This window comes from Cyprinus carpio, chromosome A4 (genome assembly GCF_018340385.1).
Source record: "Cyprinus carpio isolate SPL01 chromosome A4, ASM1834038v1, whole genome shotgun sequence".
In the NCBI taxonomy this organism is placed as follows: domain Eukaryota; kingdom Metazoa; phylum Chordata; class Actinopteri; order Cypriniformes; family Cyprinidae; genus Cyprinus; species Cyprinus carpio.
The window spans coordinates 8806428-8830304 of NC_056575.1; the positions used below are offsets into that span (position 1 = coordinate 8806428).

Consider the following 23877-nt stretch of genomic DNA (forward strand, 5'->3'; position numbering starts at 1 on the left):
CAAAGTCTGTTTTGATTCTATTAAACATTCCAACTCAATAAAAAAGAAATAATGTTTTATAATCAAAAGGTTTGTGTCAATAAACTTGTTATTTACATGTATTAAACACAAAGCATACAAGTTTGTAGTAGAGCTGCCAAATGAATAAATAAAAACAAAACAATAATAAATAAAATGTTTAAAAATATGAATAAAAATGTTTAATCATAATGATGCCAAAAAAGCATGTGTATATAGGTGTGTGTGTATATACACACACATACACACACACAAACTATAAACACGCACTATTCTCAGCAAATAAGGGCCCAGACATTGAAAACAAACTTATGAAAGTTTTTTTTTTTTTAAACCGTGAATGCAGAGGTCCTGAACCTGGTAACATTTCATAATACTGTCATAGTTTCTAACAGGGGTCTGGGGTTGTTTTTCTTCAGATTTGGGGTGTATAAATCAAAGTCACTGTAACATACATGTTTTCATGGAAATGTCCTGTAAAAGCTTGGAGAAAGATGGCAGTGAAAGAATGCATGTGTGCAGCCCTCTGTGTGAACCGCTTCCTTGCCTGGCCATACCATGATAAAGGACTTGTGTCGCAGAGGTGTCACCATCAATAATGTATGCCACATACCTTTCCCTGTTCATACAAACACAAAGAGTTCCTGTCTTCCTCCCCCTCTCCCTCACTTCTTTCATTTATTCATTCACACGTCAGCACCATGTCAGCACTGATGCTGCCGTTATGGACAAATTAATTTAACTGTTGATTGCAAATTATTGCATTGTGCTGTTCTCATCATAGCTGTTCTCAAAAATATATTATGAAATTAGGAACTAAAACTATGAAAGCCCATTTCCAGGAGAAAAAAAAATATTTTGGTAAAAAGTCATATTTATGACAAAAAGTCAAAATACATACCAATTCAAATTTATGAGATGAAAAGTCAACACTATGACATATTAAGTCGCAATTACAACAAAAAATATAAAATTATGATAAAAAACACAATTACAAAACATCAAAATTATAGCATAAAAATATTAATTTATGAGACCAAAAGTTTACCATATGATGTCACAATGAGACAAAAAGTCTATAAAAAGTTGATTTTTTTGTGACAGTTTATCTCATAATTATTAATATGTCATAATTATGAGCAGTAATGCATTACAAGTAACGTGAGTTACATAATCAGATTACTTTACATTAACTAGTAAAGTAATGCATTACTTTTTAATTTACAAGAAAATATCTTTACTTATTCAAAAAACATGCATTTACTCATTTCTCCTGCACAAAAATAGATCCAGGATTCATCAGATTAAATGTGTTAAATAACACAGATATTCTTTATGTTTTTAATCCCATTTTATTAACCAGTATATTTGCTGCTGACCTTCAATTATCCAATTCAACCATACTAATACGCAAAAATGACTTTGAATAAACATAACATTTGTGTGTTTTATTTGTTTTGGTTTTATTTTTGCCGAAGAGTGTTGAACTTTCTTTTCATGCATCCTATTCCTCATGCAATCCAGAATGGCAGCATAGCTGAAAGGTTTGATTAAGCTGTGCCTTCCACTGTACAGATGTAAATTTACTTTCATTTCACTGTTAAGATAGGGATTTTACATTTGCCAAAAAATTAACTTTTTTATATTAAAAACAAACAAACAAGCCCAGACCAGATAATAAAAAGTAACGCAAAACTAACAATGCGTTACTTTCCATAAAAAGTAACGCAATTAGTTACTTTGTTAGGGAATATATTGTTATGAATTTATATTTCAGAAATTAGCCTTTTTTTTCACAATCTTATTTATCATTTTATGTTACAATTACCTTCTAATTTATACAAGCTAAAATAATGCAATACCAACTTTGATTAATCTATTAATAAAACAACAGAAAGCACTACACTATTAAATCTCTCTAATATGGGGAAACCGTATTTAGTTGTTGTAATTATCTTTCTTCCCACTGCTTTCACTTGTGCCCTTCTCTCTCTCCCCCATTTCAATTTCTCATCTCTCACATTCTCATCTCCGGAGCACCTATCGAGGCAGCTGTTATGGTTGCTGGCTCAGAGAAAAATTATTAAAGCGCTTCCAGAAGCTAGAACAGGAAAAGGAGGGAGGGCAGCGAGAGATGAGGGGAGAGGTCACAGGGGTCACCGGTGGAAATCCGTTGAGGTGGTCCCAGCAAACTCCTGCTGTGTGAGTAGAGCCCCAGACTGAACACACGCCCCTATTGGCAGGAATTCAGCTTCTCGGGCCCCAGATATAGAGGAAGACAGAGATCGAAAAAAAGAGAAGAGAGGAGGGGAGAGGGCTCAGGGAATGCAGGGAATGAGGTAGCGATGTCCAGTCTCTCTCTCATGCTGTATCTAACTCACACAGCCATCCAAGTGAGGGACAGGAACGGTTCCAAGCCACAATGTAAATGAAGCTTTTGCAAGTGCATACTTCAAGACCTCCTGCTCAGGGTTCCAATAATTGCTAATAAAATGTTTGCAGTTCATTACAAAAATCTAGTCACCGTCCAACTACGTCTAATTGGGAGAGTTCTGCCAAATGAAATCAAAACTATGAAAAGTAACTTTTCTGAACATGCTGTACAAACAAGAAGTTTGTTTTAAGACCTTTCAAGACCTTCTTATTATTTATGCTGGCAAACTCTAAAATTGTCAGCTCAAGCCAACATGCCTTGACATTCACAACCCTTTTTACTTCTGTAATGTCATGTATTTCCAAGTGAAACAAAAACATCCAATTCAAGTTAAAAATGTTAAGTTATAAATATATGACAAAACTTGATTTCATCTATCATACATAAAAGTCAAAATTATGCTAAAAATTCATCATGACAAAGTCAGAATTATAACATAAAAAGTAATGTTTATGAGATGAAAAGTCGACAAACGTTTCTTGTGATTGCAACTTTGTTTCTCATAATTGAGACTTTATATTTCACAGCTGAGACTTTGTATCAGTATGACTTTTTGTTTGTTAAAAAATATATATATATGGCAAAACTTGATTGAAAATTGTGGGCGTTACATATCTGCAGTATTATTTTAAATATCATAGAAATTATTGCATGAACTGTTATTAAATACATTTAGTCTAAATAGATATTTGCCCTTTCCTTAACATAATATTACATTAACATTAGTCTAGCTGAATCATACGGAAAGAAAAGTCTAAGCAGAGCAAGTTCTTGAATCATGCACAATAAAACCAAGAACATGTATTAATAAAGTAAATAGGGTCAGTTTTAATTTAAACGTAGTAGACACCATATGACTAAAAGCAAAGTCTCACTGTGGCGTTCTTGAAACATTTGGATTTTTTTACCAGTTTAAATAAAGCTGACAGCATCTTACTCTTTTAGTCTCATTTAGTGTGGAATAGGAAATGTGAGGAATAAAAACATGCTGAAAGACCAAGCATAGGCCAAGCCACTGACTCAGAAAAGGACAGGACCTCAGCTGACTGCCGAGTTCAATATTTTGCCCGGGAGGCTTGCGAAGGCTATAAAAAGGTTTTGATGTTTGACACCAAATTCCCATCACAATACCCTCCTCCTGCCTCACACATGGACACATTAAGAAAGGGAAGAAGGGGGAAAAAGAGAGCGAGAGAGAAAAAAAATATTTTCACACTTTGGAGGGTTTTCCAAGCCTCCCCACCAAATCGAGACTGTTGGAAGACTCCCAATCGCAGCCCTTGTTCCTCTTGAAACGCTGAGCGCCTCCCCTCTTCCTTGCCAGACTCTCCCTCCCATTTCCCTCGGCTCTGATTCCACTCCTCACCACCTGACAACACTGTCTGTCCTCCAGCCAAAAGCATCAGATCCTTGTGTGAGAGAGAACTTCCTCCCCACTGTCTCCTGTCCTCCACTCATTTGTGCCTCTTCACTTATTCATTCACTCATTTCCTCATCTCTTCCTAGAGGTGGGAGTAGAAGTCTGAGCGTTAAGTTTTACGGCGTCCCAATTGTTCCCCCCCCCTCCCCCCTCCGATTTGGCAGTAGCTAGAAGCTGGAAAGTGACTTGCTCAGATGTTTGTGAGGCCACTGTGATCCAACAAACATTGGTGGAGAGAACCACCTGGGAAGGGAAGAGCGAAATTAAATCGCAACCCTGTCATGAACCTCATATCAAAAGGAATTCTTGGCGAAAGATGAGGTGGACATCATGGTGTCAATCTCTTGGCCAGATCTTTTGAGTGCATGTGACATCCCTCATGGATTAAAGACGCCACGGGAAGTAAATCTATTGTCTTCGCCGACATTCCCACTTCTTGCCTTGGTAACACACAAGCAGGGCTGTTGTCTAAAGTGAGCACTAACACTTGTGCAATGCCGGTCTAGAGAGAGCACAAGAACTTCTCCTTTCTCCGCCATGGTCTCGCCTGCAGAGGAACCAAACGCATAAACACGCTGGACACCGGCCAGCTGGCAGTATGAAAGGGGACTGCAGTGCACAACTGAATAATGTTAGCCGTCTGAGGACAGAGATAGTCCGTTCCAACACGCCCCCACCTCCGCAACACAGTGCGGCTTGTCCGCTTGGCACAGGGGACCCGGTCCATCTCCGCACCTGTGCAGGAGGAGCACCCGGAAAAGGAAGAGGGGGGCAATAAATCAGTCTTTTTGCTGCTGAAGCAAATCTAGCAGATAACATGACACCTGGTGGAAGGGAACTGCAGAATTCTCCCTATAGAAGGACTTCCTGTTGGCCTGATTTATAAATAACAAAAGGACTTGAGCGGAAACGAGTAATGAAATGTTTTAATGCAATTCTGCACCCAGTGAATGGAGTTATTTATACTCAAAGATGTCCTTTAATAAAAAACACCTGACATATGGTCATAATTTTAAAGCATAAGTAGGTTGAGTGATATATACGTATATGGAAAATTCAGGATTTATTAAGAAATTATGCAAGGTTGTAAATATTAATATCATTTAATGTGTTTTTTTAATTGTTCATTTAGTTTTCTAAATACTGCATGATTATAGCTTCATAAAAATTGTAATATATATATATATAGATATATATATATATATATATATCATATATACATCTATACATACATATACATATATACATATACATATACATATATATATATATATACATATACATATATATATATATATATATATATATATTATATATATATATATATATATATATATATATATATATATCAAAGCAACATATATATGTCATAGCAACATGAGGATACATGAGGATTGTCTGTTGCATACTTTTTTTAGTGATGTGTATACAATGATTTTTGTATCATTTCTAACATATATAAATCAGTGTCATTTAAATTTGTGTTGGGTGCTTTTGTAATTTTTAGTTATTTTGTAATTTTTGTTGCCAATAGTATATCATATAATTGTGCTTTTATTGGAAAACATGTCTTTATTGTTTTTAACTAAACGGTTTTTGTTATTGTTCTTACATTAAACTTGTTTTAATTACTTGACACTTTAACTCAAACATTGACATTCATCCAATGAAAAAAGGCAAATACATAATCAAAATGCAGAAAAATCTATATTTTTCCACTATACTGCCCAGTGTTGACCATAACCTCCAAAAAAATAAAAAAAAACATATCAAATTGAAATACTCCTTGTGGACACAATCTAGCAGCTGATGAGCACAACATGGCTGATCGCTGGAAACAAAAAATTCCTTTTGGATAAATGTTCCTGTTAGCAAATTACAACTCAAGGTCTTTATCAGAACAACTTTTACTCTTATCACTCAAGAGGAGCACAGTTTTTTGCAGCGAACTAGTATCCTCGCGTAGCAGCTGTGCCACCTGCGAAATATTATTTTAGAATCCCAACCCTTTCTACATCCTCTGACTTCTGGATTTCCCGTCTGAAAGCATGATGCTCAACGCATCCATCTCAACAGGGGTCATACTAAATATGCCCTAGATGGATGAACCGGTCCTGTTGAGCCTTCGGTTGTTGTCCTAAATGTCTTAGGTGGAATAAACGTGATTAAAGAATTTTTTTTCTCTTCTCATAGCCAGAGCCACCTTCCATTATTAACCATTTAGGGGGGTGGAGATACTTAGCTGGGTGAGGGGGGCCAAAGGAAAACATTCCAGCGGCCCCTTGTAGCCAAAAAGGATATGCTATAATTAGTTCCAGGAGGGCGAGCAGTAGCTGAATGAAGAAAACTGACTTGTTTATCAAGAAGAGGAATGGCAAAGCTCTTGTCAAGTCCACCCTGAAGATGTGGAGACCGCCGTGCAGCCCCTCAGCCTTGTCAATTCATCAGTGACATGCTAAACAGATCATAACCCACACACAATGACCCATACAAGAGGACGGAGGGCTGCAGATGCACACGGTTCCTATTGCCCATTCATAAAAAAGGAGACAGGAAGGCAAAAAATGTTGGTTTTCTGCCTCAAATTGCATTGGCTGAACTCAAAAAAGCCTTGGCACACAGCTGAAGATGCAGGGCTCGTTCTTTTTTCAGACACCCTAACGTTCCGATCGAAGCACCCGCTATCTCTCTCTACTTTCCATCTCTGACTCATTATCATTCATACACTTGGCCGCAAGTTCATCTCGGACTTATTCACAGGATGTCATACCACTATGCCCACTCCACATTCAGGATGTTTGTAGTATGACCACAGGCCGATGAATATAACTCCAGATTCACACCAGCTTGTAACATTCATATCAACGGCAACATGTGTCTTTGTGCAAAAGAAAAATTGCATGCATATTAAAATTTCTTTAGTATTTTCTCTTCATATTTTTCATTTGTAAAATTTAAAAAAATAATAATTATTTAGCTAAAAAAAAAAAAATCCTTATTGTTGATGCCTTTCTCAAAAGAAAATGTTTTAAGAGCTGATGTATTTGTTTCTCCAGAGGGTAAAATTTATTCGCTGACTAGCTTAAGTCTAGTTAACCTTTGTCCCATAAAGTTTTAGTTTGTTAGCTTCGATCAGAAAGACAAACAGTTTTGAAAAAGCTCCAAAAACTCTGAAAAATGACTTATATGGCAGTCATTCTGTATTTCATAATGTCCGATGCAGCATCACGCAAAAGCTATTTTTGGCAATTTGTCAGTCTTGACAATTTCCTCACACTATTAATAATTTCATTATGTGTAGAATCTTTTAAATTAGGAAAAATAAACAGTTTTCTTTGCTGTTCCTGTTGTTGTGTGAGGAAAACGTATAGAAAGTCTACACAGCACCTACAAAGAATATCACTCCACTATCTATTTGTTAAAGTCTAACTGATATCAATGTGTGGGTGGATCAAGCGCGTGCATGGCGTGTGTGTGTGTGTGCGTGGGAGTGTGTACCTGCATCACGCAGCCATCATGAAAGCGCAGCCGAACGCACCTTTGGGCATCAGTACAAAGGAAATAGGGCAATAAATGTAAACTTTATCAACTCAGTCCAAAGAGTTCAGCTGTTCAGACTCTCAATCTCACACACTCATTTAAAAACAAATGTCTGGATCAAGTTTTACCCTGCTATGTTGTAAAACTTAGGTATGACGCTTACAATGCAATCTAATGCAAGTAAAACTTTATAACAATACTTCATTGTTTTAGAGCTTAAGCGGAGAGATTAGGGTTATATATATATATATATATATATATATATATACACACACACACACAACACACACACACACACATGTATCAGGGAAGTGCAAAACATATTTTTAAAATTGACTTTTAAAAAGTTACCTTGAGCTTTGAACAGTAAGCCATGGTGCTTATACAGGCACCACGAGTTTGAATTCAGTTTGCAACATTCTTTCGTTTTCTACTAATCACTAATGCAAATGAAAGTGGCATAAAGTCCAAAAAAAAAAAAAAATTATTAGTTAAAAAAACACGTTATTTTGTCCTTGTGTTCTAGAGATGATCCTGTAGACTGCACTCATTCTCTGACCCATCTAACCCTTTACGTGTCTATTAAAGTTGAAAGTTTCTGTCCTAAAACAGTTTGACGTGGCAAGTAAAAGCTGAACTTTAGCATGTACATTATAGGGGCTCAGCCGAGACCTGGATGTAAAGGGTGTTTTGGAACAGTTCGGCTCACATGTGACTCAAATCGCATTCCTGGATGATAGAGTCAAGATGGGTCACGTTTTCCTCCAATACAAATGTACTCGTTTCTGTATTGAACAAATAATTTCAGCCCCCCGTGCTAAATGTAAATCCATGCAACTATATCAAACTGTGTAATGACATCTCACTGAGGATCCAAGGATCTGATAATAAAATAGCCAACTTTAAAGATTTGCACACAGTATATCAAATCTGTGCTGTCACTTTCCTAAAAACGTATAGTGAATTCAGATGTGACACACTTTAGAATCTTTCAAGTCAGTGTGTGTTTGTGTGTGTGTGTGTGTGTGTGTCCAGGGGCCCTGGAATGCTTTGCTTTTCCTGTCTGCCTGAGAAAAATCCATAAGGACACAGAGTCGGCATGCCACAAAGGGTTCATTCTCTCCATATCTCCTCGCAGTCATTCTGGTGGCACTTTTAACTGCCTGCAGCTTTACTCCTCCAGCTATCAATCACATGTTTCAAGCTGATAAACACTGAAAACTACAGGTTATCGGAGAAATTACTGAATTAAAACTGAGCGCAGACAAATACTCAATTTCCATCATCTTTTGCAATTTTGGAAATCAACTGAATAAGAGACAAACAAGTACATAATTGTATGAATACTGACTTCTAAAAATTACAAGAATATATTTATATTGGAATATTATTAATTGAATATATATATTCAAATAATTTTTTTGAATATACATATTATACATACATACATACATATTTGAATATACATTTTGAATATACATATTAATTGAATATACATATTTTTCCCAATTGTGCAAATAAAAAAGTCAATTATTTTTTTCTTTGAAGTTACAAATTTTATCCCTAAAGGAATAACTAAATATAAGTATGCTTTTCTCCAGTGGTGTAGTAAATAAATATTTTATGTTTGCGTAATATTACATTTATGTCACTAGGTATAAATCCATAAATTATATTGAATATTTATTTATATTGAAATATATATTTATTTGAAAATATAAATATATGAAATAAATATATATATGAATATATTTATATTGAAATATTATTGATTGAAAAAAATATTGTATATATGTGTGTTTTACAATTGTGTTAAATCTGAGATTGCATATATAGGCCAGATCAACATGAATAAAAAAACTTTGATACAAATGGATGTGTCCAGTTATATATGACTAATGTAAACAAACTCACCCATTTCCTGGGTCTTCCTCGAGGTCTCTTCTCCCCTGTGGTCTCAGCTTTCTGCAAATGCCAACAACCATGAATTAGTGGCCGTTATTTCATCAAGTGCTTTAAACAAAATTAAACAATTTGTCACAAGCAGAGTCATTTTCATATACAGTCACACAAGGAAAAGGTTAAATGCTAGGGCTCCATTTCCTCTAATGCTTTTGATGTAGAAAGTAGGTATATCCGGGCTTCCAACAATGAACTGTCTCCATTGCTCAAGTTCCTGGTCTGTGCAGCATAATATTTCACTAAAGGAATTTTATGCCATTCAAGTGTAAATAAGAGGACCATTATCAGCAAAACCACCCAGATAAGGGCCATGAAAGACAGTTATGGGGTTTCTATCATAGTGGCTCCAACTTAGGTTCACTGAAGTACTCTAAAAATAAAACACCTTGCAGAAAAAGAAGTCTGTAACATATTTTTCTAAAACATAACCATTTTGTTGCTGAAGATGTTTGAAAGACAATTCTTGCATCAGTAATGGTTAGGGGGCAAGATTTCTGATCTAACGGTTGTCTAACTTCACCGTTCAGGCAACAATTTTCAAAACTTAACTGGAATTGTTTGACAGGTGGAAGCAGGAGAATTTTGCGTTGCGGGTTTAAACAGTGGTGCCTTCGTGCCACAGTCTTAGACAATTAACAAGACAAGATACGTCTTCATTATTTATAGGATATAAGTTTTCTTCTGGCTGTGGGCTTTTGTTATGCAGAGCCCTGCAGGAAACCTTACTCAAATCATCAAACATCTATGAATTCTGTGAATATCCCAGGAAGGGTAGGTGTCAGGGGTATCATGTTTGTCAGCAGAGTACATCCAACCAAATGAGATACAAATCATTGTTGGTAGAGTGTGCGTCTCAAACGTATTAACATCATCAGCATGAAAGCATTACACTAATCTGAGAGAGTTATCAATGTGGTGTCAAAATAAATCCTGAATCATGGGAAAAGTTTTAGGTTTAGGTGTATGTCGAAGTCAAGACATGTGGATCCATAAATGTGTAGCTGACATGAAATATAATTTATTTAGTATTTAATAAAATTAACTAAAAGTTCATAATCAGTTTGTATTTGAAAGAATCATTTATTTGGTTTTGTGCAGTGTTGTCTGTAATTTTTGGTAATTAAAAAAAAAAAAAAAAAACTTAAACTAAACTAAAATAAAATCTAAATGTTAAATGAAAAAAAAGGTAACTTAAACTAAAATCAAAGTTAGAAAAAACTCCATACAGAAATATTAAAAATAATAATAATAAAAAAAATAAAAAAAAATGACAAAAGCACATAAAATTACTAATAATTTAAACTAAAAGTTAAAATCTAATTCAAAATAATGCTGTAACAGTATATAAATAATACTAAAAAAACACTGGTTTTGTGAACTAGAACAGTGAATCACTGAAAAGATCCGATTCAACAGAATGATTTTGTTTATGAATCTGACAACACTACTTCTCTCAAGAATGTGCTCGGCTAGGGAAGACATGAAGGTTTTCAGTAAATTGTCTTAAATTTTGGTCTTTTTCTCACTCAAACTTAGCGAATGGCTTCGGAAGACTCGAAATACAGCGAAACAGTCATATGGGCCACTCTTCTGGTAATTTTTAAGATTAACAGACCCACATTTACTTTCATTATATTCTTCAAAAGAATCACCTTTTATAGAAATTGTAACGTTAGGGGTACAACAGCTTGTCATAGGTCAGACAACTTAGTACCTTATTTACCCCTAAAATATTCATAGCAGTACCTTAAGGGTACATATCACTATAAAGTTACTAATATGCACCACTTAGAGTAAGAAAAGGTACAAAGTTATCCCTTTAAAGGAACTGCCCCTGTGACAAGCTGCTGTACTCCTAAAGGTACAATTTTAGCACATTTTTCTATGACAGTGAAGAAAAAGTCATACTGGTTTGGGTGACCTATCCCTTTAAACCCCTATTCTTATTGTTGGAAGACTTCTGCAACAGCTTCTACAATGCATCCCTGTCTCTTGTGCTGTGTGTAATGTGTTCAGCCCTGTTTGGGTTGGTCTGTTTGCCCTGACTAAGTATGCAGGCATTGTCAAGGCTCACATTACCACTTCTCCAACAAACACAGTTTGTTTTGAATACCCCAAGGACGCTTTACCATTCTGCATAGGCATGATGGAGAAACATAAACCTGAGCGTCATAGTTCATGCCACAGCCGGTCACTTGGAAAGGACACAGAGGCAGCTACGGATTGGTTGTCAGCCTGAGTCCGGCTACCAATTTTTTAATTTGAAAATGGGTAAAAAATTTGATGTAAAGATTAGATTACGGTGCTTATAATTCTTGCACATTCTCAAAGACACAACCCCTTTAACCTCGTCTCTCTTCATCTGCATCTTTCTCAATATCTCTGTCGTTCTCTGTCTAATCAGTGTCTCCCTACCCTCAAACCTCTGTTGGGGAGCTTGTATTTTTAATAAGGAGATTTAATGGTCTGCAAGCTGACACCCTGATCAATTAATCATGTCTGTGTTTGTGGGTCTCGTGTCTCGTCCAGCCAAGTCCCGTGTCTGCGGCTGACACGAGCCTGGGTGCTCACTGTCCTCTTCGACACCAGGACATCCTGCCATGCGTGTGAGGCCGGGGACAAGGCCATCTCTCATTAATGGAAAAGGAGGGGCCGTCTCGCCTCTCCCAAACCCACTTTTACAAATGGAGAGTGTAAAATTAGCCCCCTTGTGCCCCGTATCAAGTTCCAACAATGTCTAGTCAACGGAAAATATTCAGGCTAGTCAATAGGGCCAATGCATTGACCAAAATGATCGTAGCGTGTCGGAAACTGTCTGGTGTTGACAGCTAAAACCTTGTTAATCACCATCAAGGTCTATCATGGCTTGTTTAGCCTGATTTAGCCTGGATTGTTCATTTGATACTAGTTCTGTGGGTTCTTTAGTGCAATTAAAAGCTAACAATGGCAGCATCAGTAAAGCTTGAAATTGCATTATTTATTGACTGCTACACTTCTTGAACCTGTCAGTGAGTTATTAACTCAGCTCTCCTTGACGGCTCGAAGACGAGAATCGCATAGTAATACTTGTAAAAACCAAACGCACTGACAGTTGGAGGGAACTTCCTGCAAACCTCCAGACTAGACCACACACAAGCGAGGCAGAAATGTTAATGACTTCATTACAATACTCTTGCCAGAACAACTCGACTTTAAAGGCATTCCCAATACATAAACAGAATTGTGCCATTATAAATGCTGACAGTCACATTCAGCTAAACTGATGCATGCCAACTAAATCTTATGTGATTTCTGTTTACATGGGTATTAGCAAGGAATGGGAACAGAGTTTGTTTAGCAATATGCAACAGTACATGCTCTATCCTCCCTCTGCAAAGTATACACTTCATGCATGTATGTGTGTGTGTGTGTGTGCCTGCATGTTTGTGGTTCTCTCACGTATGCATGGTAATTTGACTAAGGCGAGACAGAGAGAGACAGTATTTCTGTGTGTAGAATTCACTGCCACTTTTAGGTGTGTAGGTCAGCAGGATTCCCCTCACTACGTTATTGGAGCTTAGTGTTAACTACTGTGCTGAAACACACAGCAGGGGGCTTCAGGTCATTGCTGCCCGTTCACACAGGCTTTATGATTGAGACATCAAGAAGGCAGCCCCCAACATTCACACACGCATACGTATGCCCCAGATGTTGACACATTTCGCATGCTTCTAAATGTTCCTGACACGTTCTTGATGAATGATTCATAGAACTGGAAAGAGCCCATTTCCTCAGTTAACACAGCCAAGGTTAATATTCCTTTTCTTATGAAGTTAGATGATAGATCTCATGATAGATAAAATGATAGAACAATAGGTGGAAGGATAGAACAACTGACAGAAGGATAGCCATATAGAATGATATATAGAACATACGATAGATAGAATGATAGCCAGAATGATAGAACAATAGAACGATAGAACGACAGATAGAACAATAGATAGATAGATAGATAGATAGATAGATAGATATATAGATAGATAGATAGATAGATAGATAGATAGATAGATAGATAGATAGATAGATAGATAGATAGATAGATAGTGTTGAGGTGTGCAGAAAGTTGCCTGGTTCTTACCTTCTGCGCTGCTTTGGAGGGGCCCTTGTTCTTGCTTCCTTTGGGGCGTCCCCTTGGTCGTTTGGGGACAGGCTCTCCTGTGGGTTCCTGAGGAGGAGAGGAGGTACTTGGGCCATGAGGACAGGAAACAAAGCCATAGGACACTTTCAACCAGCAAACCAAGTGACATTTATTTGGAAGAAAGCACAAGCACACTTTTCATACCAGTTTTAAGGCTTCAAATTAAAAACAATAAATACATTGCTCAAAATAACAGCAAACGTATTTGGACACTTTCTGGTTGTCAAACATTAGTGGATCATGATCATAGTTAATGTGACGAACTGCACCTGTGGTTACTCTGCTATGTGAATGTGAGGAGAACTAACTTTATACGTCCACTAAATCATACCGGGACCAACTGCTTTAAAGCAATTGCAAATATAGCTTAGCCAAGCGCAGGTGCCATGATTTGCCATCTAATGAAAAGAAATTCATGCATTTGAGGTGTGGCTTGAATGTCCAGAAGTGTCCAAATAATTTGAGACCACTGCTGCACTCTCCCCCTTCTCAAAAAAGACCGCTTCAACCATACACACATTTACTTATTATGTATTTAAAATTTAAAGAATTTCCATTTAAAATTTTGAAATTTAAAATTTGTGTTCACATCCATGCATCATCTTTACCAGTCAACCAATTCAGTAGGTGAATGACTGACTTTATTTTTAACCCCTCTTGCCAGTTCATCCTGATGGCTATTTGCAATTAGAGGTATAGCAGTGAGTCATTATCGAATTACCTAAGATAGTGAATCACATCCTCTGACCACAAACATTTAAAAGTTCAAACAAGAATTTTGAAGGATGTGGTCATGACTAAACAGATAGATTTTCAGTGACATTACATTTTAATTACACGCCTGTTGTTATTATAACCACTGCACATATCAACAGGTACATTTAAAACAGCCAAAATACAACATTTCTCTCGCTACTCTTATATACACACAACACAACTACTATATTATGTTACACACACACACACACACACACACACATATATATATATGTATATATATATATTAGGGCTGTCAAATGATTAATCACGATTAATCACATCCAAAATTAAAAGTTTTGTTACATAATATATGTATGTGTACAGGGACATTTTATATGTATATATATAAATACACACACATAAATTATATATTTAGAAAATATTTACATGTATATACATTTCAATATACACAGTACACATACATACAGTATGTAAACAAATATTTAATATATAAACATAACATGTTTTTCTGAAATATATATATGCATTTGTGTGTATTTATATATACATAATAAATATACACAGTACACATACATACAGTATGTAAACAAAAACTTTAATTTTGGATGTGATAATCGTGATTAATCATTTTGACAGCCCTAATATATATATATATATATATCATGTGTGGTGTGTGTGTTGTGTGTGTGTGTGTATGTGTGTGTGTGTGTGTGTGTGTGTGTGTGTGTGTGTGTGTGATTTGTAATTTAGTTGGATCCCAGTGCATCATTTAAAACCTTCATAATTCAGAAGCAAAAATACTAATTTTATTTGGACTGATAAAAGATTTCTAAAGCAAACTGGGTCTGATCTCATCAGATCAAAAGAGGACCCTGTAGCGCAGACATTTACATTGAAGGCATTAAGCTAATCTTATCCAACAATTCACAAAAGTGCTTTCGCATCACATATTAGAGACCGTTGTGATCAACAGATGGCAAGCGTATAATAATTTGGAATGCTATCTATTAGGAAAGAAGTGCTTCCTTTACAAATACAAACAAATGCTACTCGTACAATAAACCCAATACACACACAAGCTATACATTCAGTCTGCAGGAATTCCCCACAAGAGAAATGCAAGCTTCAAATGCAATCACAATCTTAAAACATCTGTCTAAACAGGCCTAGTGAAAATTCTTGTATACAGCAGAATAGAACACACTTTACTGACAGAATAGAACAGACTTTGCAGTGTCCTTCAGTGTGCCATACAAAAAAAAAAAACTATTTTAAAGTAATATTTTAATTATCCTTTTAATTCTAAAAAAATTTCTCATACTGCATGTTAAAATCAAGTAGTGAAGATAAAAACATTATTAATAGTAAAAAAAAAAAGTCATGGGAAAAATCTGAAAATAAATAAATAATGAAAAATAAAATCTAAATGTTGAATACTATATATATTATATATATACTGTGTATATATATATATATCTATATATATATATTATATATATATATATATACAGTATAATGGTTATGGCCACGTTATATTTCTACCTGGATAAAAGTATACTTTCCATCCTTTACTGTATGAAAACATGCATTACTTAGTACACAAATATAGAGAAACATCCTAAACCAGAAACTGTTTTGCTGGTCTAGTTGATCTCCCAGCCTGGCTAAGCTGGTTCTCATCAGGTTTAGCTGGACGCCAAGTTGGTCAAACTGAAAAATGACCCAATTCCCTTTTAAAAGCTGCAACCAAGAGACCAGCAATCTAGCGCAGTCTGGTTTAAGCTGTTTTTTGCAGCAGGGATGCATGTAAACATGAGCCATAAAGTAAGCGCTAAGAGTAATATGGTTACAGTAAGAATGTTTATTGAGCAGCCTGGTAGGTCTAAACACGTCCATTCCCAATTTAGAATATTAAAGGTGGTGGTGGAAGAAATAAGAGTCACACACTGACCTGTTGCGGCTTTCTGGGTCTACCCGGTCCCCTCTTCTTTGGCTCAGGCGGGGTGGGCTCGGGCTCGGGCTGCTCCTGCGATCCTGAAGCTTCGCCGGCGGCTTCCTCACCGCGCGCACTCATTGTGTGTGTGTGATCCAAACCGAGTCTCGCGCACCTTCCGTTCCTGCAGCACGAGCTCTCCGCCCGTCAGTCAGTGTCTCGCACTTATCAAAAACAATGCGCACATGAAGGGGATGCACAATTTAAATTAAAAGCGCGGTATTGTGAGAAGCACGTGCTGCCCCTTGGTTGAGAATTTGGCGCACACACACACACACACACAGAGGGGGAAAAATCTCCTCTGTAGAATTAAGTGGGGGTGGCTTTAGTAATAAAATAAGCCCAGTGATCGATTGCAATTTGAACGAGACATTCGCAGAGGGAAGTGTGACAGACTGCAGTGTCAAATCCACGCTACTGCGGATTCAAGAATTTGCGGGGAACGACTTGGTTCTACGCGGATTGGTTTAAGTCAAAAAATGGGGGCATTTTAAATGCTCCCCTGCTGCCCACACGGAAATAAGTCCACGGACTGTGGATGAGGATGAGGTATATACATTTAAAAGAGAGAGAGAGAGAGAGAGAAGCGAAAATCACTTTTCCCGTGGGTGGATAACACGGGGAGGGAAGGACGGGGCACGAGAGGCGCAAAAGGAGTGTGTGTGTGTGTGTGTGTGTGTGTGTGTGTGCGTGTGTGTGTAAGAGAGAGAGAGAGAGAGAGAGAGAGAGAGAGGAGTTGGACAACAGCCAGAGAAAACATGAGAAATACTAAGAGGAGAGACCACATTGAGACAAACTCACGTGTCCAGCACCATTCATGTTCCTGGCTACGCTCCAGAAAAGTTTAAAGACACAGCAGAGTTCATAGACTGTTTATTTGTTTATTTCAAGAAATGTAATCGATATATAAACTTCGCTTGGATGTGCTGCGATTGTTTTTTCTTAACGACTTTGTTTTTCCGCTAACGATTCTTTCAGTATATGTTTTCAGGAATAAATATTTGAGAGAGAAGTCTCGTATTGCATTCACTGGCCTCAGCATTGCCACATGATGAGATCATTTCAGATTTCAACTTTCAGAGGTTGCATAATTGCAATACAATGTGTATAATATATATATATATATTCCGTATATATATATATATATATATATCGACATATATATATATATATATATATATATATAGATATATATATATATATATATATATTGATATATACTGGCATTTGAACAGTCGTCACTGGTTTGAAGTTTCGCGTGTCTTAGAACACAAAATAGTTCTTGATTAATTTAAAGTCTGGCATTCATGACAAACACGATTTGCGGTTTGTAGCCTAATGATGCATGTGGGGGAAAATGCTATTTGTTGATAATAAAGTATTAAAAACCATGATTTGCTTAATTTAGTAACCCTGCTGCTTATCTAAATGTGTTCGATTCATTAGAAAAAAAGTTAAAGTCGTTAGATCGGCATCGGACAACACTGGTTGCGCTGCATGGTTTTGTTAATTTTCAAAAAAATAAATTAAATAAATACTGTAGCTACTTATGAATCATTCTTTGGGAATCGGACTACACGGGTGCCGCTACATGATTTTGATTGACAAAAACAGAACTGCTTTAGTTCAGGATTCGGACTACACTTGTTGCGTGTAGCTGTTTCGTGCTTCGTAATTTGTTTAAAAAACGGACTCCGTTATGAAAACCATTCAGTTAAACTTTTGTTTGTAATTTAAATCCTATATGGCCACTGATGAATTTAATTGATAATTTAATTACAGCATAGCTAGACTACATATTATGACGTTTACACTAAAAATACACAGTTCACGTCACGCCTCACGTGCATAACTTGGTACTATGAGCTCTTACTATGCAATTTTACACTCTCATCAAAAGTGTGCGTTGTAAGCGAAAGGGAAGCAGTTGTTTTTTGTCCCTCAAGGCCGCGAGCACAAGCAGATCGACCTCAACAGCCGCGTGTCTTTGAAGTCTTCCGCCCATCGACGTGGAGTGAGATCAATTACACAAGAACAACAGTGACAGAGAATAAACTGCTTTACGCGGAGGGCCTTTCCCACGATCTGACCAAGCATGCTGGACACACGGGGGAGGAATGGCAAAGTCCTCCCAAACCTCTCCAAATGTATACAATTGCATCAGAGATGGGCTTTATAACCGAGAGCTGGAGGATCTTGAACTCTAAGAGCTGCACAAAGGACAACAAAGATGAAAGGACAGAAAGAATATTAAAAAAGTGCATCACGAAATATTTAAAATGCATGTTTTATGGGTCACAGACTGATGCAATTTTTTTTTGTCAGAATATAAATTACACTATAATATATATAAAAAAAATTATAAAAAAAAATATATAAAAAAAAATTGTTTTTTTTAAGTTGAGGAGGTGTAAATCTACAGATTACAGAAAATTATGAACAATTTCATAATTTTTGTGTTTTACATTAGGCTAATGCACTTTTATAGGTTTATATATTATGCTTATTCCTGCTTATTATGAGAATTTGAACATTGACTCTTTGTATCTATGTAATATGCCAACATCAGGATGGTTATTTTTACTGCACTTTTATTTTATTCCTTATGCATGCTCTTCATCTTTATTCGGAAACCATGCATGTTTGTAGAACTGGCTGCAGAAGGAGTGCTTTTCTAGTGAAAGAGACTGGTAAATTTGTAGTTGGTATTCAGTTCATTCATAAAAAACAGCTCTCAGACCCCCAAAGAAGGTGGAGAAGAGGAATTTCAGACCACTCCCCCACAGACAGAGCGGCGTCAGGACCGCCAGTGAATGAAACGAATACGATCAATAGCCCCAGCCACAAATTACTGCCCAAAGTACTACCAAGATCGATTACGGCCAACTTGAAACTTTTGTCAGAACATGGAGACATTTGACTTGAATGGATACATATTGTGCAAAATGCACTTGCAATCTCTCCTTTTGCAAAATTCAAGAATGGTTAAAAGCTTTCCAATGCTAAAGAATTCATGAAGATTATATATTATGTGTGTGTGTGTGTGTGTGTGTGTGTGTGTGTGTGTGTGTGTGTGTGTGTGTGTGTGTGTGTGTGTGTATATATATATATATATATATATATATATATATATATATATAAATAAACTGTAATACATGTTTTATATACAAATATACACACACACACAAAATTACAATAATTTAAATTCCGGGGGAAAAAAACCTGTGGTTTTATATTGTCCATGATTAGTAATTTATTTTAAAGATGCAATACATTTCCACCATTAAAAGTAATGACTGTGGTGGTAAATCACAAGAATGCAGGCCAAATCTGCAGAAACGTGAAGGAAACAAAGCGCTCACAGGGTGTAAAAAAGCAGGAGCATGTGCATTTCAAAAGACATTCTTTGGGCTGGACACAGATTTCCTTTTTTTCTCTCTCTTGGACAGAGGAGGGGAGCGCTCTGGGCAAATTGTGGGAGAACTCTTCTACAGCGGCACACTAAAAAGATTTGAGACCAACCACAGCCCCTTTGCCACCCAATGTCAATTTTAACTGTTTCACCCCCAGACAGCCTCAAAGCGGCCCCCTCATATGTGATACATTTATGAAAGCCGGCTGCCAGGGGCCTACAGCCACACATCAGACACAAACTGTTAAAGCATTTTCCTCTTCACTTCAGTCTCAAAGCTGCATAAGTAGCGGTAAGAGAAAAAATGAAACCAAAAATGATCAATGCTCATGGGGCAGCTTATCAAATCTTGTGAAGAAGTCTCTGGCAATGAGATGAGCAAGATTTACTGTTTGTTATAAATGGATCTCAGATGTTTTCTTCACATGGCTAGTCACATTTTCTTTCTTAATTTTAAAGGAAAATGTACTTAAATATGACAAAATGCATTAAATACAGTTTTACCAATAGCTAAAAGCAGATTCAAATTAGCCAAAATATTTAATAATATTATATATATATATTAATAACGTTATATTTATAACAATATAATAAATATATTATACATTGGATGTATATATATATAGATATATAAAAGAACTGTGAAGAAATATTTTGTTATACATTTACAGTAAACACACACATAATATAATAATAATAATAATAGTTATATATATATATATATATATATATATATATATATATATATATATATATATATAGTATAAATATATTTATTTTGATACATTACAGAATTATATTTTATTACAATTCTGTAAATTAAATTAGAAATAATTAAAGAAATGACAAATTATATCATTGTTATAATTATGTTATTGTTATGTTATTTATTATTATAATAAATAATAATAATATATATCATAGAAATGTGAATGTTTTTAAATATATGTAAATATACATATATTTACATTTATAAATTTATACGAAATCATAATAAATGAAAATACAGTGTGTGTGTGTGTGTGCATTTACTTGTAATTTATAATATATATATTTAAAATTTGTCTCTCTCTCTCTAAATGTTTTATACATTTAGAAGTAAATAAACACACACACACACACACACACACACACATTATAAAGGACAACATGGCAGCCTAACTGGTCACTTAGGATTGGACTATCTAGGGTCAGTCACCCTGTCGAGGGGTTAAAGGTGACGTGGGGCCATAAAGACAAATTATCAATCTGAACTGGCTCTCCCATCTCCTCCCTTCTGAAGTGACATAGACGTCTGGCCAGCTCCCAGGCCACCTGGGAGAGACAGAGAGGCAATGTGTGTGTGCAAGCTCACACAAACTCCCACCTCACTGAACCTGAGTCTCCTGTGAACAGCAGGGTCTGCTGGTCTATTCATAGTCTCCAGGCTCTCGTATTCCTAATGTAGTCAGATGGAAAAGGAAAGGGTGGCCTGTCTATATGGAAATGGACCTCTGTGAACTCACGCTCTAGTTTGGGAAGCAAGTACAATGTGGCGTCACAGGTCAACAGAAGGTGCTGATCCACGAGAACACTTGTAAGTCACTACTGTGTCAAGAGGCTACATTTAGTTTACTGTGGGAATCACATGTAGCACTTGAGATGGAGGCTTAGTATAGACGCCCTGGTTAGAAATAGTTAGAATAGTTGTCTTAAACTGCATGCTTTTCACCATAAAAATTTAAAACCAAAGTTTACCTAAATGGGATTGTTCACTCACAAAAACATTTAGATTTATGTATTTGAATTATATATACATTTTTTATTAATTTAAATTACACCTTTTTAACACAAACAAATGAAAACATAATGGGTTGCATGCATATTTGTCAGACATAAATGAAAAGTGAAAATGTGGATAAGATTTCAGCACTCAAAAAATCGTGGCATAGCATCTATTTGATATTATACATAAAAAAAAAAAATCACACACACACATATATGTACATACATAAAGTTTTCAAAATTAATTTATTCTAATTTCTTGTAATCAGCACAAATTTTGTTGTCATTGTAAAAAATAACTAACTAAATAAATAAATAAAAAAAAACTACCTATTCAGTTCAGTTGATTCCTTAAAGTTTTAAGTATAGTCAACTTGGTTGTAAAAGCTGACCTAAAAAAATCAAGTTGAATTTGCTCAACTTATTTTGATGAATGTAAAAACAAAAGTTACCATGGCTTACTGATCATATAATTTTTTACAGTGTGAAAACAATCAAATTTATTCAGTATGAGCATCGATACAGTGTATGAGATTGAAAGAAATTGGATTCATTGATGACAAAGAAACCTGGTTATTGTGTATTTAAAACACATTCAGTTCAGTACTCTGTATAGTATAGTACTCTAAACTTGAGAATCAGAGCAGTCTGTTTCGTAAATTAATCATTCAGACTGGTTTTGTGAACTGAATCAAGCTAATCTAAAGTAATCTAAAGAGTAATCTAAAGAGCCTTTTTCCATTATAAAGTACCTACTGTGCAATAGAAAGTTGGAACCACAAATGCTAATAAAGAACATTTATTTTTAGGAGTGTATGGCTCCAGAACATGTCAAATATAGCCCAGTTTGAGCTTGAGTTTTGTGTAAACTATTCCTTTAACAAATGACTTGACATATTACCAGTTCAGGCAACAGGTGGAATCAGCCATAACGCACTCCCACTGTTCCCAGGACCCTGGGGGCCTGACCCAGACCACCTCCATTTACATGAGAAGTTGTGTTTGTGCACAAACTTACCATACAATAGACTGACCTGCACACAAAGGGCCACTCCAGCAGGTGAAAGAACCTCAGGTAAACCTCAGGTTAGACATCAGGCCATTAGTTCATCTTATCTACTGATAACTAGTATCTGCTAAGGCTGTTAACATAACCAAAGTCATGCACAAATAAACCTAGCAAACATTCTAAGCACGTTAGCAATCCAGAAATAGACCTTGTGAGCCCATTCAAAACAAATAAGATGGTACATATTGGATATTCTTGAATTAAACAAGTAAAAATCTTACCTTAATATGGTTAGTGGTTCAACTAATGATGATTGTCCTGTAATTAAGGAAAGTCAAGGGAAAATCTTTATATTAACTGATCAACATGTGTTGTCCGAAAAGCTTTGGTCTTGCCATATCTCTGCAAATGTAGCACCATGATCTAATTGAGTGCCATTAAGCGGCCTGTAGTCTGATGGCACAGAGCAATTACACTGTGGCTCTTGACCCGGTGGAAAGGTCAGATGTGAATGCTGTATGCGAGACATTCTTCAGTAAAGCAGCTGTAAGAGAAGTGTGTCATGCTTTGTTGATAAGACAATAAGAGTGGGGTGTTTGAGGACTTTCTATAGGGATGTATCAATATAAACATCTTGAGGTGTTTTGAATGATGATGAGTGAACAATGCCAAATAGTACAAATTAATAATTTGGTCTAGAAAAGAATATATTTATAAAAAAAATATATGCTATTAAGATATGACAAGCCTAAACTATCTGTTACAATAGGAAATTAAACTGTATATTAAATAAAAAAACAGTGTAGAGAATGGATGGATGATATATTAAACATATAATTAATAAAAACAAAATACATTTTTTTAAATTAAAAATGTTTTCCCAATATTTAAAAAAGCATATTTTTTATTACACTCGATTAATATTTTATCGCTAAAAAAGCAGTACAGCGTATTTTAACATTAAAAACAATATCATTTTTTAAACAGTATTTTTCCTTTCCTAAATCATTCATAATTTTATGTACTCTGACAATGTCATTTTTATGCAAACACTAAGCAAACTTGTTCTCTGTGTTTAAGAATTTCCATTGCCAGAAAAGCACAGCATGTTGACTTCCTGTGATGGAGGCATTCGGGAAACCAAGTGCAGAAAAACCCTCTGACCTTTGACCTCCATGCTGCCGGCCAGACTTTTACCTCCACATTTTGTTAAGGTCAAAGTGTAACCAACACAAAGGATGTACCTCCCAGGCTGAGATGAAGTGTGAAATCTTTTCTCACTGTTTTTTTTTCTTCACCTTCCTTGCTCTCTCACAACTAGATTAACTAATTAGCTGACTAGTTAAAGAATGTGCACAATCCCAAGATTTTCACCAGTGATTACTAAGCTGAACTCAAAAGCAGCAGACAGGGAACAATCCATTTCAT

The 23877-nt window shown here is 35.9% G+C and overlaps 1 protein-coding gene across 3 annotated transcripts in view; it reads right to left on the reverse strand.

Moving 5' to 3' along the window:
* Positions 1–16924, reverse strand: part of LOC122139801 (high mobility group protein HMGI-C-like) — a 32633-nt gene extending 15709 nt beyond the window's left edge. Inside the window, exons 1-4 of one of the 3 annotated variants that reach the window (XM_042739344.1) lie at positions 16223–16924; positions 13492–13578; positions 9327–9377; positions 1814–4607 (exon numbers count right to left, since the gene is read on the reverse strand). In XM_042739344.1, the coding sequence (XP_042595278.1) occupies positions 4353–4607; positions 9327–9377; positions 13492–13578; positions 16223–16345 (516 nt within the window). In that variant the 5' untranslated portion in view covers positions 16346–16924 and the 3' untranslated portion in view covers positions 1814–4352. Of the gene's footprint in view, positions 1–1813; positions 4608–9326; positions 9378–13491; positions 13579–16222 lie in introns of those variants that run through there. The other 2 variants (XM_042739355.1, XM_042739366.1) reach the window with 2 other exon arrangements.
* Positions 16925–23877: the final 6953 nt, after the last annotated feature.